Consider the following 16,746-nt stretch of genomic DNA (forward strand, 5'->3'; position numbering starts at 1 on the left):
AGAGCTGATATATTCCACACTCACAGTTGGCATTCTAGGAATTTTGTCCTTTGAAGTATTTGACCAAGGCTGCTGAAATCCATGTATTGTGCTAGAAAGAGGCACAGTCTGGCCCATCTCAGTGTGGGGGTGGAAATGTTAAACAGGATAGGCACAGCTCTCGGCTCTTCCTGCCAGGCTTGCGCAGAGCCGGCTGCAGCAGCAAAATGTGGAGGATGCGATCAAGGAAATGCAGAAGCCCCTGGCCCGCTACATTGATGATGAAGATCTGGACCGGATGCTGAGAGAGCAAGAAAGAGAGGGGGACCCTATGGCCGACTTTATCAAGAAGAACAAGGCCAAGGAGAATAAGAATAAGAAAGGTGAGCCTTCTGGGAATCATCAGAGATGGAGGTGACTTATGTGAAGAGAGAGAATCATTCGGATGATGATACGTAGCTATAGGAAAAGAAGGCTTTCCTGTACAATTTTAGTTCCTTCTATCTGGGAATTTTGGTTCAAATTAATAGAGATCTCTATACATATTTTTCCCTCCGCCACCCAGCTCTGAATTGAATTATATAGGTCACTAACTTCTTTTCTCTCTCTCATTAGTGAGCCCTCGCTACAGTGGCCCAGCTCCACCTCCTAACAGATTCAATATTTGGCCCGGATATCGCTGGGATGGAGTGGACAGGTAAGCCTGAGTATTTCTTACATTTTGGTTTTTTCTTCCATCTGACCCTAACCTCTCACTATTCTTAAATCATTCTACACTCTGCCTCGTTTCTTTGCTCTAATCATAAGGTTAATAATAAGAAGCAGATTCCTTCTTCTACAGTTGACCCTTGAACAACATGTGGATTAAGGGTGCTGAAATCCATATATAACTTCTGACTTTACAGAAGCTTAACTACTAATGGCCTAGTGTTGACCAGAAGCCTTATCAATAACATAAACAGTCAACATGTATTCTGTATATGTACTATATACTGTTTTCTTACAATAAAGTAAGCTAGAGAAAAAAATGTTTTTAAGAAAATTGTAAGAGAAAATACACCTCCAGTACTGTATGTATTGATACCATAAACTTCTGTTTTCTGTTTACTCACCTTATGTGTATGTAAGGACAGTCTACCCACTTCCATACAAATCTTACACACAGTGTTCCATCCAGTGAACACTCAGTGATGAGGGGGGTGACACAAAAGCATCCTGTACAGGTCTTGCTGTACAGTTAGATTTTTACAGGAAGACACTCCTGCACATACATACTAGGCATGTTTATTAATTGTACAGCACGGTGATGATTCATTGTTCATTAAGTGGAAGTGAATCTCCGTAATGGTCCTCAGCCTCATGGTCTTCATTCTGAGCAGGCCGAGGAGGTGTAGGAGGCGGGGTGGGCTTGCCGTCTCAGGGGTGGTGGAGGTGGAGGAGTGGGAGGGGATAGAGGGGGAGGTGGGGGACGCGGGTACACGTGGTGTAACTGAGGAAATACGTCATAATTTCTGTTTGACTTCTTTGACTTCATTTCTCTAAAAGAGTTTCTCTCTGGCACCAGTCCTCCTTCCCCCTTGTGCTTTAGTTTCCGTGCCCGGACTGTAGAAGGAGCGTATTGTAAAGAGGTCAGAAGCAGTCTTGAATCATTGGAACGCTTCTGCCAGATTGCATTTTGTCAGTTTGTGCTTTGGTCCTCTTTCTCCTATGTCTTCTTCCTCCTTGTCTGGCTCTGGTGCAGAAGCACTGGCCGCCATCAAGTCATCTTCTATTCATTCCTCTGGTGTGGACTATTAGCTGTTGGATTTTTCCAATGGCCATACCTTGAAACCCTTCACCCTCCTTCCATTTTTGCCGTATCCATAATGCCTTACATGATTTCTTTGATTGGCTCTGTCGTAAATCCTTGAAGTCATGCACAACATCTGGAAACAGCAGGAAATTATTGTTTTGGGCTTGATGGCTTTCACAGCTTTTTCTCTCTAACAGTGATGGCCTCTTCAGTGGTGTGATCCTTCCAGACCTTCATGCTGTCTCTCTGCTGGGCTTCTCTTCCATGGCATTGACAATCCTTTTCATAGAGCACCGTGTGCAGTGGGCCTTAATGGTCCTTATGACCCCCGGATCTAGAGACTGAATTGGAGATGCCGTGTTTGGGGGAAGTAAACCACTTCAACGCCTTCGGTGTTGAACTCATAGGGTTCTGGGTGGCTGGAGGCATTGTCCAATAACAAAGGAACGTTAAAAGGCAGTCCCTTACTGGCAAGGAACTTCCTGACTTCAGGGAAAAACACTGATGGAACCAATCCGGGAAAAGGGTTCTCATCCAGGCCTTCTTATGGCATGACCAAAAAACTGGCAGCTGATGTTTATCTTTTCCCTTCAAGGCTTGGGGGTCAGCAGCTGTGTACCTAAGGGCAGCCTGATCATAAGCCCAACTGCTTTTGCACAAAACAAAAAGCATCTCGCTTCTTGCCTTAAATCCTGGTGCTCACTTCTCTTCCTTCCTTTTAAGTGGCATTTTCTCCCCCCAGAATAGGGCACTTGTGTCTATGTTAAAACTGTTTAAGCAGATATCCTTTCTCCTCAGTGATTTTCTTAATGGCATCTGGGAACTCATCTGCTGCCTCTTGCACAGCAGGAGTTACTGCTTCTGTTATCTTGACATTTTTTAAGCCAAACCTCTTTCTAAAATTATTAAGCCATCCTTTTCTGGCATTAAATTCTCCAACTTTATACTATACAAGAAGATATGTCAAAGAAATAATCAATCTTCCCATGTTTTCTTCCGTCTGCTACTTCTATAGCTTTTCTTCTTCCTTCCTAATTACAACTCCTAAATAGAATTCGTGCCCCATATCGAATTTACCGAGTATCACAATTCTTCCAAGTGGTAAAGATACCTCAAGACAAATGCTGGGCATAGAAGCCACAGGGCATAAATATGCAAAGAAGTAAAAAACTAACCTTTTCAAACAATAAGGCTTCTCTCTCACTTACCAACTTTACATCTCCCTGTATGGCCCCGGAAGATGACTGGTTAGGCAGAGACGGGTAAGATTCCTCAAGGGAGGAACAACCTAAGACAGGCACAGTCGCAGGGGGGGCCATCAGGTGAGAAATTGGGGATCAACAGAGGTGAGGCTTAGAACCTCTCCCCCCCTGTTCTGAGAGAAATCTGCTGCATCTGTGGATGTTTTATTGCCCTTGTCTAGCTTGAATTAACACTTAGTCTACAGGCACACACCTGATCATCTACATTTGCTCTCTTACAACACTAAACTATGTTTTCTACCTTTATCTTGCATCTACCTACCACTTCAGCATTTTATTAAAAATAATAATAATAAAGAGAGAAATGTGGTATCCACATATAAATCAAGTATAAAAATCAAATGAATATTCATATTTGAACTGATTGTTTATAGTTCATAATGCATGATCAAAACCGAAAGTTTCTGTGAAGACTGCCCTTGTACTGTTCACCATGTAACTTACTCACTATGTAAGAATTTGTTCTCCATAAAAATAAAAAAATAAATAAATTCTCCAACTTTAGAAACCTCACCTTCCTTTTACTTTAAGCTGTCATATAATGACTTTGCTTTTCCTGAATCGTTTTATAGTCTGTAGGTATGCCTTAAAGTAATCCTGCATGCACATAAAAGCTGCATATTCAATATGACACAAAAAGGTATTTTGCAAAAAGTGCAAGGTTTTTGCACCTCTTAGCATAGCTGCAGCAATGATTTCATGGATTTCCTTTTCTTTTTTCATAGTGGTCCTTATGCTCAATTCATTTACTGTGAAATAGTGGGCAGCTGCAGCTGCAGACCTCAGCACATGGTACATCACAAGCAATTCAGCTTTTTCTTGTAATGCCACGACTTTCCTTTGCTCGGGAGCACATCCACCAACATGGTGGCCCTTCATGTGGGGTGTGTAAGGTCTGCGGTACTGCACTAAGCACTATGAAAAATACCTAAGAACCGTGAAAGATCACTTTCTACTTCCATGTGCAGTTTACTGGAGAGAGGAACTGCGTATGTGGAGGTGATTAGCATCACGTGGCATTCCAGGCAGATATTTGCAGCATTTGAGCTCACTGCAATGGCAACAGGAGGTGGCTATGAAATTATTCAGTAGTTCAGTAAATACTGCAGTTAATTTTATGCAGTTATGATTTAATACTGCATCTTTCTGTTTGCATTTCTCATGCCTGCAAATGGTGCCATGTATGGTCTGTAAGTTTTGATAAATTTGAACTTTTTATAGATTTATATATATTTTATGGTAGTAAATGATAAAGTAAACTAGTATGCATATGTATTTTACACATTCATGACATACCTATCTCTTTCTTAATTTTTAAAAAATTTCTAGGCTGTGTGGTTCATCTGCAATTTTTTCAAATTGTTGCGTATCTCCAAGAAATTTTCCAGTATATTTATTGAAAAAAGTCTGCATAAAAGAGGCAGTGCAGTTCAAACCTGTGTTGTTCAAGGGTCAGCTATATTTTTGAGATCCTCAATTCCTGTGCTTAAAACACTCTTCTTTCTCCTTTTTTACTTTTCAAAGCTTTTTAAAGCTCTGAACAAACAGCTCAGATGATCCAGATAGGACACCCTTTGTCTTTGACAGTCACGTCTAATGTTTCCTCAGGTTTAGAGGGGTTGGTGATGGGTTGTAGTCTGGAGCTTTCTGTATGTAGTATCTTTAAAATGTAGCGCTTGAACCTTCTCTTCTTACTTGTACTGTCTCACTGATCCCTACCACCTTATCTATTCACTTACCGGCATCTGGACCCACATACTCAAACTTTCTGTCTTTATTGTGGGTGAACTATATGTACTCCTATCCAAAGTCAGGCCCTCTGCTCATATGTTGGATCCCATGCCCTCTTGCTCACTGCAGGGCATTGTTCTAGTATCTAGCACAGTGATTCTCAAACTTTTTGATCTCAAGACCCCTTTAACTTTTGTTTATGTGGGTTATATCTACTAATATTTACTGTGTTATTTATTAATGAATCAAAAATAATAAAGTCATTAAGTTAACATAATTACCATATTCTTAAGGAAAAATAACTATTTTCCAAACAAAAAAAAATAGTGAAAAGTGTGGCATTGATTTACATTTTTGTGTCTGGCTTAATAGTAGACAACAGGATTCTGCAGTTACATCTATTTCAATATGTTTAATTGAAGTATAGGAAGAAAATTCAACCTTAAACATAGATAGTTAGAAAAGGAAAGTATTATACTTTTTGATATTACACAAAAACTCAGCAAGTTTTTTCAAGATTATTTATAATATGGTGTCTGAAAAAATATCAAAAAACTTTTCATACTGTTACATTAAAATCCACTTTTTTTTTCTGCTTTTGGTGGAACTTTTATCCATGCATGATTTTATAACTTCATGCACTGATCATTTGGAAAGTATTAGTTTGCTGAATTTTTCAGACCTTCCATGTGTTGACATACTTCATTACATGGCATCAAATTATCATGTATTTGTTAGCATTACCTCTGATCTCAACACAAAAATTCTTGACTAGCAGCAAGCTAGAGAGTTCATGTTTTTCAAAATTCTAATTCTTGAGAGCTTGAATTTTATGATTGGCAGCAAATGTGAGTTGTTTTCCTTGAAGTTAAGCTCACTTTGTACAGTAGCGTTTTTGTAGATTCCGTCACGTTTTATACCTAGAAGACCATGTCTTCTGTGAATGCAGACAGCTTTACTTTTTCCTTCCCCATCCAGTTGCCTTTTGATGCTGTTTCTTGCCTTACTGCTCTAGCTGGAACTTCCAGTGCAGATGTTGAATGTAAGTAGTAAGAACAGACGTCTTTGCTTTGTTCCTAGTCTTAGGAGGAAAACATTCAGCCTTTTCTCATTAAATATGTTGTAAGCTATAGATTTTTTTGTAGATTCCCTTTACTGAGTTGAGAAAGATCCTTTCCATTCCTAGTTTGCTAAAAGTTTTTCTCAGGAATGTGTTGAATTTTGTTCAAAATATATTCTGATTTTCCTTTTGGTTCATTCTTTGATCCATGAGTTACTTAGGGGCATATTGTTTAATTCCAAATATATAGACTTTTCTGGGTATCTTACTGTTACTGATTTCAAGTTTAATTCCATGGAGGCCAAAGAATATACTTCATAATATTTTGATCTTTTGCAATTTGTTAAAATGTGTTTTATGGCCCAGTATATGGTTTACCTTGGTGAGTAGTCCATTTACACTTGAAGGTAATAAGTATTCTGCAGTTGTTTGAGGCTTGTTTTGAAAAAACTTCTTTGTATTCTTTTTTAAAATAACCTTTTGTTTTGGAATAATTACAGATTTACTGAAGTTTACAAAGATAAATTGGATTCTATAACTCTAAATACAGTTTCATTACCATTTATTAGATTACCATGGTACAGTCATCAAAACTAAGAAAGCAGCATTGGAATTGTTATTATTAATGTACCATATTGTATTTGGATTTCACCAGTTTTTCCATTAATGTCCTTTTTCTGTTCAAGGATCCTGTTCAGGATAACACATTGCATTTAGTTGTCACGTCTCCTTAATCTTGTCTTATCTGTGACAGTTTCTTAGTCTGCCTTTGCTTTTTGTAACCTTGACAATTTTTTGGAGTATGATCAGGTATTTTATAAATGTCCCTTAATTGGGTTTGTCAGATGTTTTTCTCATTAAAAGATTGAGGCTGTAGGGTTTTGGAAAGAATGCCACAGTCATGGAGTGCCTTTCTCATGACGTCATCTTAGTTTGTGCATGGTGATCACATGACATCATTAGTGATGCAAATCTTAAGTCACTTGGTTAAGGTAGAGAGTGTTTGCCAGGTTTCTCCACTTTAAAATTACTATTTTTCCCCTTCTGTATTTCTGTCCTCTGGAAGTGACTCCCTGAGATCAGCTTATACTCAACAGGGGACCTATTGGGGAATATCCTACATATATTATTTGGACTTTTTCTGTAGGGAATATTTGTTTCATCTCCCCATTTGTTTATTCAGTCATTTATTTGTATCAGTATGGACTCATACATACTTTGGATTGTTATCTAGTAGTATGTACATATTGCTCAAATTGTCTCATTCTTTAGCCATTGAGAGTTCTTTCAGGTGCCCCCATCCTTTTATTTTTGAGCACTCTCTTACTTTCTGGTACTACTAGATGCTGTAGGCTCATCTTATATTTCCCCTGCCCCAACCCTAGAATCAGCCATTTCTCCAAGGAGCCCTGGCTGCTTTTGATGGAGGATGGTATTTAGAAACCAAGACCTGACTGTCAGAAGTGCTTATTACTGAGGTGTCATTGCTTCTAGGCCCTCAGCAGACAGAATGAGGTAATGCATGTATAGTAATCCATGTATACACATGTCTATAATTATTTCTGTATCCATCTGTATTTATGTGCATGTATATATAAACACATACGTTTATATTTACACATGTATAAATATTCAGTTCATACTGATGTAACTGATTTTAATCCAGTTTTGCTTATCTATAATTTCCCTCTCCAACATTGAGAAATCTGGTACCCATCATCTACTACCCATTTTACTCATTCCAGTGTATGTTTAACAGTTTTAGAACTGAGAAATTCAGAAATGAGAAACCAATTTACCAACTGAAGTATAGCATTTATATGCAGTTCATTTTGTTAATACTCTTATTACAGTTTCTAGTCAAAACACCATTTTCCAACGTAACGTAAAGGGCCAGCTCTCCCCCCAACCCCTCTGCCCACTGCTCTTTGTAGACATTATAATATAGCTAAATTTACTTGTCATAGTCTGCAGTCTACCCTGGGGTCTCCTGACATCTGGGTGATTTTTTCTTTTCATAGATTACTTATATTAATGTTTACTCTTCATTGTGTGTAGGTCTATGGGGTTTGGCAAATGCATAGTCATTCATCGACTGCCCTGGTACTGTATAGAACGGTTCCATCCTCCTAAAATTCCCCCGCCTGTCAGTCCTCTTTTCATCATTTACACCTCCTCCAACAATGCCTTGCAATCACCGCTATTTTCTGTCCTTATAATTTTGCCTTTTCCAGAATGCCACATGTATGGAATCGTGCAATATGTAGCCTTTTGAGTCTGACTTCTTGCATTTATCAAAATACTTAAGATTCACCCATGTTCTCACTTGAATCTTAAAAGTGCTTTATTCTTCTCATTCCTGAGTAGTGCTCCATTGCATGGATATCCAGTGGTCTGTTTATTCCCCAGGTGAGAATATCTTGGTTGCTCCCAGTTTTTAGTACTTGTGAATAAGCCTGTAGGAAACATTTGTGTATAGGTTTTTTTGTGGAAATAGTTTCAGCTTACTGGGTAAATACCCAGCAGTTCCTGGATTGTGTGGTGAGACTACATTACTTTATGCGAAACTGCCAATGCCTTCCAAAGTGGCTGTCACATTTTACATTTCAGCAAAGAATGAGGACTCCTGTTGCTCAGGATATACTTGCCAGCATTTGGTATTGTCATGTTTTGGATTTTAGGTGTGTAGGTTTATTACTCAATTTTAATTGTCCTGTTATCTTTTTAGCTATAACTCTGCAGTTTTTTTAGTGTTTGCACTAAGGATCAAATATGTATCTTTGATCCCACCATGGCCTACTGAGAGTATAATAGTACTCTTTCATGTAAAATGTAAGCAAGCACCTTGCAACACTGCAGTTCCACCCACCCTCTCTTTTTTATGCTATTACATATATATAAAAAAGGGTATAGATCCAACAATACAGTGTTATAACTTTTACAGTTGTATATTTTAAAGCAACTAAGACAAAAAGGTGTATATATAGTTGTTAATATTTATTCACATACTTACCATTTCTGGTGCTCTTCCTTCTTTCCTAAAAAACTTCTTTTAACATTACTTCAGTGCAGGTTTCCTGACAACAGATTCTCTGTTTTTGTTTGGTATGAAAATGTCTTCAATTCACCTTCATTTTTTAAAAACTTAAATTTTTAAATAATTTTAGACTCACAAGAACTTGAAAAAATAGTACGGTGTGTTATGGTGTACCCTTCACCGAACTTCCCCCAGTGACCGACTCTTACGTAACCATAGTACACTATCAAAATGAGGACATTGATACTGGCACAATTCTGTTAATTAAAGTGGAGACCTTTTCCTCGCCTGCAGTTCCAAAGGATGGTTTTGCCGACATAGTGTTGGAGGCAGTGTCATGAGGAGGGAACCACCCGGTGGCCCATTGATCCTGCCCCAGGCAGTCAGAGGCTCCTTATCACCTCCCCTTCCTTGGAATTCTGCCTGTTGTTCCATACGAGCAGCTGTTTCAAGGATGTAGCCTTGAGAGGTGAAGGTGTTGTTGAGACCATCTGGACTGAATATGTGATTGTACCCAGTTAAGGACTCTGTAGAAACCTTTAAGATTCTGCTGGGCGAGTACGCGAGACCAACCTCGTCTGTCAGGTCCTTTTCCTACTAGACCTGCCACCTGCTGTCAGAGCGGTCTGCCTCCTTGGTCTCTTCTCAGCCTCTGTGCGGGGAGCCAATTTCAGTTCTCACCCCAGAGAACTCCTGAGGTCGCAAACCTACATATAGAACTCTGGGTTGACAGTACCAGAGTTCTGTGACAAATCTGCTGGCCCTTTAAGGATGTTTCATCATTGTCTGGCCTCCCTTGTTTCTGATTGGAAGCCAAACCTTCATTTGTTTCATTGTTGGCCCTTTCCCCCGCCTCCCCTCCCCCCCCACACTTGTTTTTCTCTGGCAGATTTCAAGATTTCCTTCTGTTTGACTATAATGTACCTAGATGGTGTTTTCTTTGTATTTACCTTATTTGGGGTTTGTTGAGCTTTCTGGATCTATAAGTTAACATTTTCCACATTTGAGAAGTATTTGGCTATTGTTTTTCAATTATTTTTTTCCTGAACCACTCTCTCTTATCCTTCTCTAATTATACTGTTTTCTGCCACTTGATATTATCCTTCAAATCTTGGAAGTCCTATTCATTTTTGTACGATTTTTCTCTCTATTTCTAAGATTGGATAATTACTATTGATTTGTGTTAAAGTTCATCGACTTTGTTTCCTGCTGTCTCCCATCTGTTAGGCCCATACAATGAATATTTGGTTTCTGCTATTCATTGTATTTTTTAACTCCAGAATTTCCATTTGATAGTTTACATTTTGCTGTTGAGATTTCCTATCTGTTCATTCATTATGAGACATCTTTTTCTCCCTTGAGAGTATTTATAATTGGTGCTTTGAGGTTTTGTCTGTGAATTGCAATATTTGGGTCACCTTAGGATTGGTTTCTATTAATAGCTTTTCTTGAGTTTGATCACATTTTTCTGTTTTTTTACATATATGGTCATTTAAAAATGTATATTGGACATTATGAATGATACATTGTAAAGACTTTGAATTCTGTTACATTCTTCCTGAAGCATGTGGGTTTTTATTCTAGCAGACAGTTGTTGGCTGTATTTGAACTCCAAACTTGGTCTCCTTTGCAGTGGGGGACAGCTAAAATTTCTGCTTAGTTCCTTTAATTTCTAGCTGTTGTTTTGCAGTGGGCCCGAAGGTGTTTCCCCATAGACAAGGACAGTTGAGCAGTTAGCCGAGGATTTGGGTTCAGTTTGTATGTAGATCTGGGGGTTTGTCCCTTTTGTAGTTCCCTCCACTTCAGAATTTCCTCCCTGATTTTCTAGCCTCTCAGCCTACTTTGCACTGACATCTAAAGCCAGTAAGCCTGTGGCTTTCTGCTTCCATGACCTGTGCAGAAAGGGAGGTGCCCTGTGGTAAGAAGTCTCACAAACCTGTGTTCACACATAGATCTCATCTAGGTTCTGCTTGCCTTTGGCCACTCTCTCATGCCTTCACATACTTTCCGATACTTCTGTTTTTATATTTTGTCCATATTTTGTAATTGCTATCTGCAGGTAGGTTAGTCTGCTCAAGTTCTCTGTCACGACTGGAGTCTTCTGTCCCACCTTAAATGGGCTTAAGGCATTGTCTTCTGTCCCTGAGCTGCCATCAAAATCCAAGGCCCTAGTTCCTGATATTGGCATGTATCCTAAGGGTGGCTGTGGTTTTAGGCTGGCGTACCACTTTGATACACAGGCACTGTATATAGGCTCTTTGCTTGGTAGCAAGAGGATTTTTTCAGAATATCTATTTGTCACAGAGCCAGAAGTAGAAATTTTTATACTCAAAATCCTGAAGATCTTCCCTGCTACACTGAGTTCATTCTTTTTTCTTTTTGTGTTTTAAAAAATTTCTGAATGCAAACCCTAGAATTCTCTCTGACCTAGTTTTTACTGGTGTCTCATTTGTCTCCATTTCTCCTAGCAGTTATCTTCCACTTCTTGTTCTTGTTTCTCCTAGATTTTTCCTTTCAGTTGCTTTTCTCATCCTTGCTTTCCTTTTTATCATTCATCCTTTTGTCACCTTCCCTAGTTTTATGTGTTTTTGGCCCCTGCATGAGAATACAGGTAACCCGTGAGCAGCATGGGTTGAAATTGTGCAGGTCCACTTCGATGGATTTTTTTCAGTAAATATATTGGAAGATATTTTTGGAGATTTGCAACAGTTTGAAAAAACTTTTTCTCTAGCTTACTTTATTGTATGTATAATATATATAACATAAAATATGTGTTAATTGACTTGATGTTATCGGTAAGGTTTCTAGTCAACACTAGGCTATTAGTTAATTTTTTGGGGGAATCAAAAGATATACATGGATTTTTGACTGCTCAGGGGGTCAACACCCCAACGTCTGCTTTGTTTAAGGGTCAGCTGTATTTCTGGAACAGATCTATGATATGTTATAGCTGAAAAAGCCGTAAGGTCAATTAACCTAACTCTCATTATTTAAAAGAGAAACTGAGGTCCAGATAAATTTAACAGTTCAGCCAAGTGTCATTCAGCTCACATGATAAAGCTGGAATTAGAACCCTGGGCTTCTGATTCTCCTGAAGCTCTTTGCACTGTGAGTTCTCTTTGTGGTTTGTTTTTTTGATTTTGTTCAGGGTTTTGTTTGTTATTCATATGTCCTTTGTATGATCATATTAGTATTGATTCTTTTAAGTACTTTCTCCCCAAGGTGAAAACCAGTGTGTCCTTGGTGCTCTAGAATACTAAGCATGCTTCTGAAGTTGGAGATGGTGCCATTCATAAGAAGCTCCCTTCTTCTACAGTCTTTCAGTACTCACCTGCTCATCCCTTAGGGAAGGCCTTAGGAAAAAGGGCGGCTTGTTATCCCAGTCAGTTCAGGAATACTTACATACATGTTATAACTTTAAGCAGCTATGTACCAGGTGCTTGGGGCTCACAATTAGTAAGACACAGTCACTGAGCCTAGGAACTCATTTTCTATCTAAAGGAAAAGATAGATAAGTAAATAATTTCAGTACTGCTTGGTAGGTATTACTGTAGAGGGTTTTCATGGTGCTTTAGGAGTGTGAAGGAGGCATGAAATCAGCCATGGGAAAGAGTGGTCAGGAAATGCTTCTAGAGGAGAGGACACATAAGCTTAGTCTTAAGGGTTGCCAGTCACCAGCCAAAATGAGAAGGACAGGAAGGATGTTTAAGGAAGAGGGTCCTATGTGTGCACAGTCTCGTGGATGTGGAACATCGTAGTGTTATGGCAGGTGGAGTGGGGCAGTCAGAAATACTTTGCTGGCGTTGGATAGCATTAAGTGTGGAGTGGAGTTCTGTGAGATGGGCTGGAAAGGTACGTAGGGGCCTGGTCACAGGAGGCCCAGAGGGGTTTCTGAGGAGCTTGGCTTTTGCCCTGTATGCAAAGGGGAAATACCGACGGATTAACAGCAGCTGTGCATTTTTAGATAGGCGAATCATTTTGGCAGTAATGTGAAGCATTGGAAAGGCGTAAGTTTGTAAGCAGAGAGGAAAGATACAAGGCTGTGGGAGTAGATCAGCTAAAGGTGACGGAGGTCAGAATTGTGACAGCGGAGGTGCGGGTGGAGAGAAGAGGAGGTGGAGAAGTGTTTGGGGGATAGGATGGCGGGACCTCGTGGCTGACTTGGGGAGAGGGAGAGATCACTGGATTCGGCAGTAAGGAAGCACATTGACGACCTGTAAGAGAGCTGACTCTGTGGCATCGTGAAACAAGAGCCAGGTTTTAGTGTGTTAGGGAGTGAATGGAAAGTGAGGAAGTATAGACAGTAGATACAGGTTCTTTCAAGAAGTTTATATAATAAGACAGATTGCATAGAATTAGAAAGGAGGTGAGGTCCACTGCATGAAACTTCCCGTGTATTGGCATCCATGACACACTGCTTCCGGTTCTTCTCTCTCTTCGTTTCTTCTCAGCCTCCTTTACAAGCTTCTTTTCCTCTCTGTGCCCCTAAAATGTTCCTCAGGGCTCCGTCCATGACCCTTAGCTGTTCTTACTCCATGTGCTCTGTGCCAGATCTAGTCACATCTTCAGTCACCAGCTATATTCAGGTGACCCCAAATCTGTGTCGGCAGCTCAGTCAGGGGTGCCTCGCTGCCCATTGGATCTCCCCATGGATTAGTACTCGAGGCACCTTCAGTGCGGTGTTTTCCGATCTGAACTCAGCAGCTTCCCCTACCTGGAACGTGTTCCCACTCTTGTGTTTTGTGTCGGTTAGTGGCAGCTTCATTCATTCAGTCATTGAAACTATTAACCCGCGAGTCACGCCTGCCTCCTCGTCCTTTGCCCTCATGTGTGATCGGTCACTGAGTCCCACCGTGTTTTCTTTCTGTCCCTCTTCTTCCTCATCGCGTAGTCAGCTGTTGCCTGGGACTTGCAGTCCCTCTCCTGCCTCCAGTCGCATTCAGAGTGATGATACCTTCGAAATGCAGGTGATGCTCCTGCTTTAAGTGTGTCCCTAAGCTTTTTGCCGTGGCCGGCGGAGCTGATGATGCCTTGGCCCCTGCCTGCCCTTCTGGCTCTGCCCCAGACTCCCTTCGCCATGCTTCAGGCTCTAGCCTTGCCGGTTTGCCTCCGGTTCCCTGTGGGTGCCGGGCTGCTTCTCACTGTTGTGCTTCTGCTTTTGTTGCCCCCGCCGTGCTCTGTCCGGAAGGCCCTCTGCACCCTTCTGCCCCCCAGCTCCAGGCCTCTTGTCAATTCTATCTTTTCAGACTGAGCTTAGGGGCCACCTGCACAAATCCTCCCTGACCATTCTTGTCTAGCCTTCTCCCAAGCTTAGTAAGGTCCTTGTTCCGTTTCCACGAAACCCAATGCGTATTTCTATCATAGTTCATGCTTTTTATTTTAATTATTGGCTTGAATGTCAGTCTCTCCCATAGTCTGTGAGTCCATCAGGATAGGTGCTGTGCTGCACTTACTTTCATAATACAGTGCCTAGTATATAAAAAAATTCAAGTGTTTGCGTAGTGACTAGGTGAAGTATGGTGCAGGCATCAGCCGGGAGCCAGCTGGCCTCCGGAGAGGCGAGCGGGTGAGGACAAGGTGTCAGGGAGGGAGGAGGGGCTGAAGAAGAGCCGAGAGGATGACTTGCGAATTTTGTCCTTCTCACTCTGTTGCATATGCCTTGAATATTTCCACATAACTGCCTGGTTTTCTTCACTCATTGGATTGTGACCACCTCTTTTTCAAGAATAAATGTCCGGTTCAGGATTCTGGCTGATGAGTATCTCTTGATTGCAGATCCAATGGATTTGAACAGAAGCGCTTTGCCAGGCTTGCCAGCAAGAAGGCGGTGGAGGAACTTGCCTACAAGTGGAGTGTTGAGGACATGTAACTTTTCTGAGGCTGTGGGGATGGCTGCGGGTTGTGGTAGTGGACGTAGGGCAGCCAGATTTCAGCTATAAAAGTTGTCTATGTTAATAATCAGGGCCTACACGGATCAGCAATTTGTTGAATGCCGGTTTTGACTGCAGAAGAATATGTGAGAGCTGATGTTTGGACTGAGTGCCTGTTCTTACCAGGTATACATGCCAACATTGGCTATTGCTGGCTGTCAGAGGAAGCATTGATTTCTCAGTGTCCCTGGTTTGTTCTTGGGAATTTGTCTTTTTTAATAAATATGCATTTATTTTTTCAAAATCATTTTCTTAACTGGGTATTCTGTTTGTGGGAAGAATACAGGCTGATATTGAACCCCTAGGGATCTTGGAGGGTGATGGTTGGATTTTTCATTAATCCAGAAAATAGTAAGAGTAAAAACTTGCACAGTGATAGATTCTTCCTCTTAAAAAATAAGAATTAGGGCTAAACTAAACTTACAGGCATGGCTGCCTGGTGACATGGTGTATGATAAAGGCAGTGCCACAAGTTAGTGCAGAAGAGATGGTTAACAGTGCTCAGAAAATTTGCTTATTATATGGACATGAACAAAGCTGGATCCTTACCTCCAACCATATAAAACAAAGACAAATACCAAAGTGATGAAATATCTAAATGAAAGGTAAAATATTAATGCCCATACGAAAAAAACTGAGGCTGTCTTTGTGACTTTTGGGTGAGGATAGATTTGTTAAATAAGGTCCCCAAAGCACAGTCCATAGGATTTTATATCTTTGACTACTTTATAATTAGTGGTTCCTAGTCAACAAAGTGTCTCAAAGTCAAAGCTAAGGATGGGTATAGATTGTGAGAAAATATTTGCAATGTCTAAAATTGACAAGTGATTGCATATATAAGGGATTGAATATAGAAAGAACTGTAAATCAGGGACAAAAATAAAACATAAAAATGGCAAAGAATATGAATACATAAAGTCTAAGGGGAAAACCAGAATGGCTAATAAGCATATTACCTTACTAGTAATTAGAGTAATGTAAATTAAAACAGTAAAGAGTTTCTATTTTATATTTATTAGTTTGGCAAAAATAAGAGACTGAACTCTCATGGGAAATGAAAACTCATGGGGAGAATCAACTGGTGTATCCATTCTGAAGAACAAATAGGCAACACTTAGTGGAAATTAAGTCGTATCTGGGATGCAGCATAGTAAGAGTGTGGCTCTGGAGTTACACTGTCTGAATTTGGATCCCATCTCTGTTTTTTATTAACTGTGTGGCCTTGGTAAGGCACTTAACTTCTCTGTGCCTTAGTTCTTCATCTGTGAAATGGATATAATGGTATCTACCTTGTAGTTTTATTGTGAGCTTGTAACTGTCTGTCATATAGTATGTATCACAAAATTGTTACTACAATTGTCTTCCTTAGCATCAAGTATTGATAGCCAGCTTCCAAGATGGCCCCCAATGATCCCTGACCTCTGGTATTCAGGCCTTGTGTAGGCCCTCCGACAGTGTATGGGCTGATCTGTCATCAGTTGGGTATACTGGGAATGTGTGACTTCAAGGCTAGGTCATCACAGACATTGAAGCATTTGGCTTGTACTTTCACTTGCTCTGGAGGGAGTTGGCTGCCATGTCCAGAGGACACTCTCATAGCCCTCTGGAGAGGCCCATGTTGAGACACACTGAGGCCTCAGAAACACACAGTGCCAGCTCACCAACCGTGTGCGTGAGCCACCTTGGAAATGGATCCTCCAGCTCCATTCAGACCTTTAGCAGCCCTGACCAGCATGAGAGATCTTGAATCAGAATCACCCAGCTTCCAATTCTTGACCCAAAGAAACTGAAATAATAGGTGTTTATTTTTTTCAAAACAGCTTTATTGAGATATAATACACATACTCTACAGTTTACTCATTTAAAGTGTACAATTCGGTGGTTTTTAGGCATCTCAGAGTTGTGGTTGTGCAGCCATCACAATTAATTTTAAAACATTTTGATTACTCAGTGGG

General features: G+C 40.4%; 1 protein-coding gene across 6 annotated transcripts in view; it reads left to right on the forward strand.

Moving 5' to 3' along the window:
* Positions 1 to 15,038, forward strand: part of BUD13 (BUD13 homolog) — a 30,839-nt gene extending 15,801 nt beyond the window's left edge. For 2 of the 6 annotated variants that reach the window (XM_073239748.1, XM_073239751.1), the window contains 3 exons: positions 178 to 362; positions 595 to 676; positions 14,637 to 15,038. In XM_073239748.1, the coding sequence (XP_073095849.1) occupies positions 178 to 362; positions 595 to 676; positions 14,637 to 14,730 (361 nt within the window). In that variant the 3' untranslated portion in view covers positions 14,731 to 15,038. Of the gene's footprint in view, positions 1 to 177; positions 363 to 594; positions 677 to 5,742; positions 5,823 to 7,209; positions 7,771 to 14,636 lie in introns of those variants that run through there. The other 4 variants (XM_073239749.1, XM_073239750.1, XM_073239752.1 and 1 more) reach the window with 4 other exon arrangements.
* Positions 15,039 to 16,746: the final 1,708 nt, after the last annotated feature.

Source organism: Manis javanica, chromosome 6 (assembly GCF_040802235.1).
Source record: "Manis javanica isolate MJ-LG chromosome 6, MJ_LKY, whole genome shotgun sequence".
In the NCBI taxonomy this organism is placed as follows: domain Eukaryota; kingdom Metazoa; phylum Chordata; class Mammalia; order Pholidota; family Manidae; genus Manis; species Manis javanica.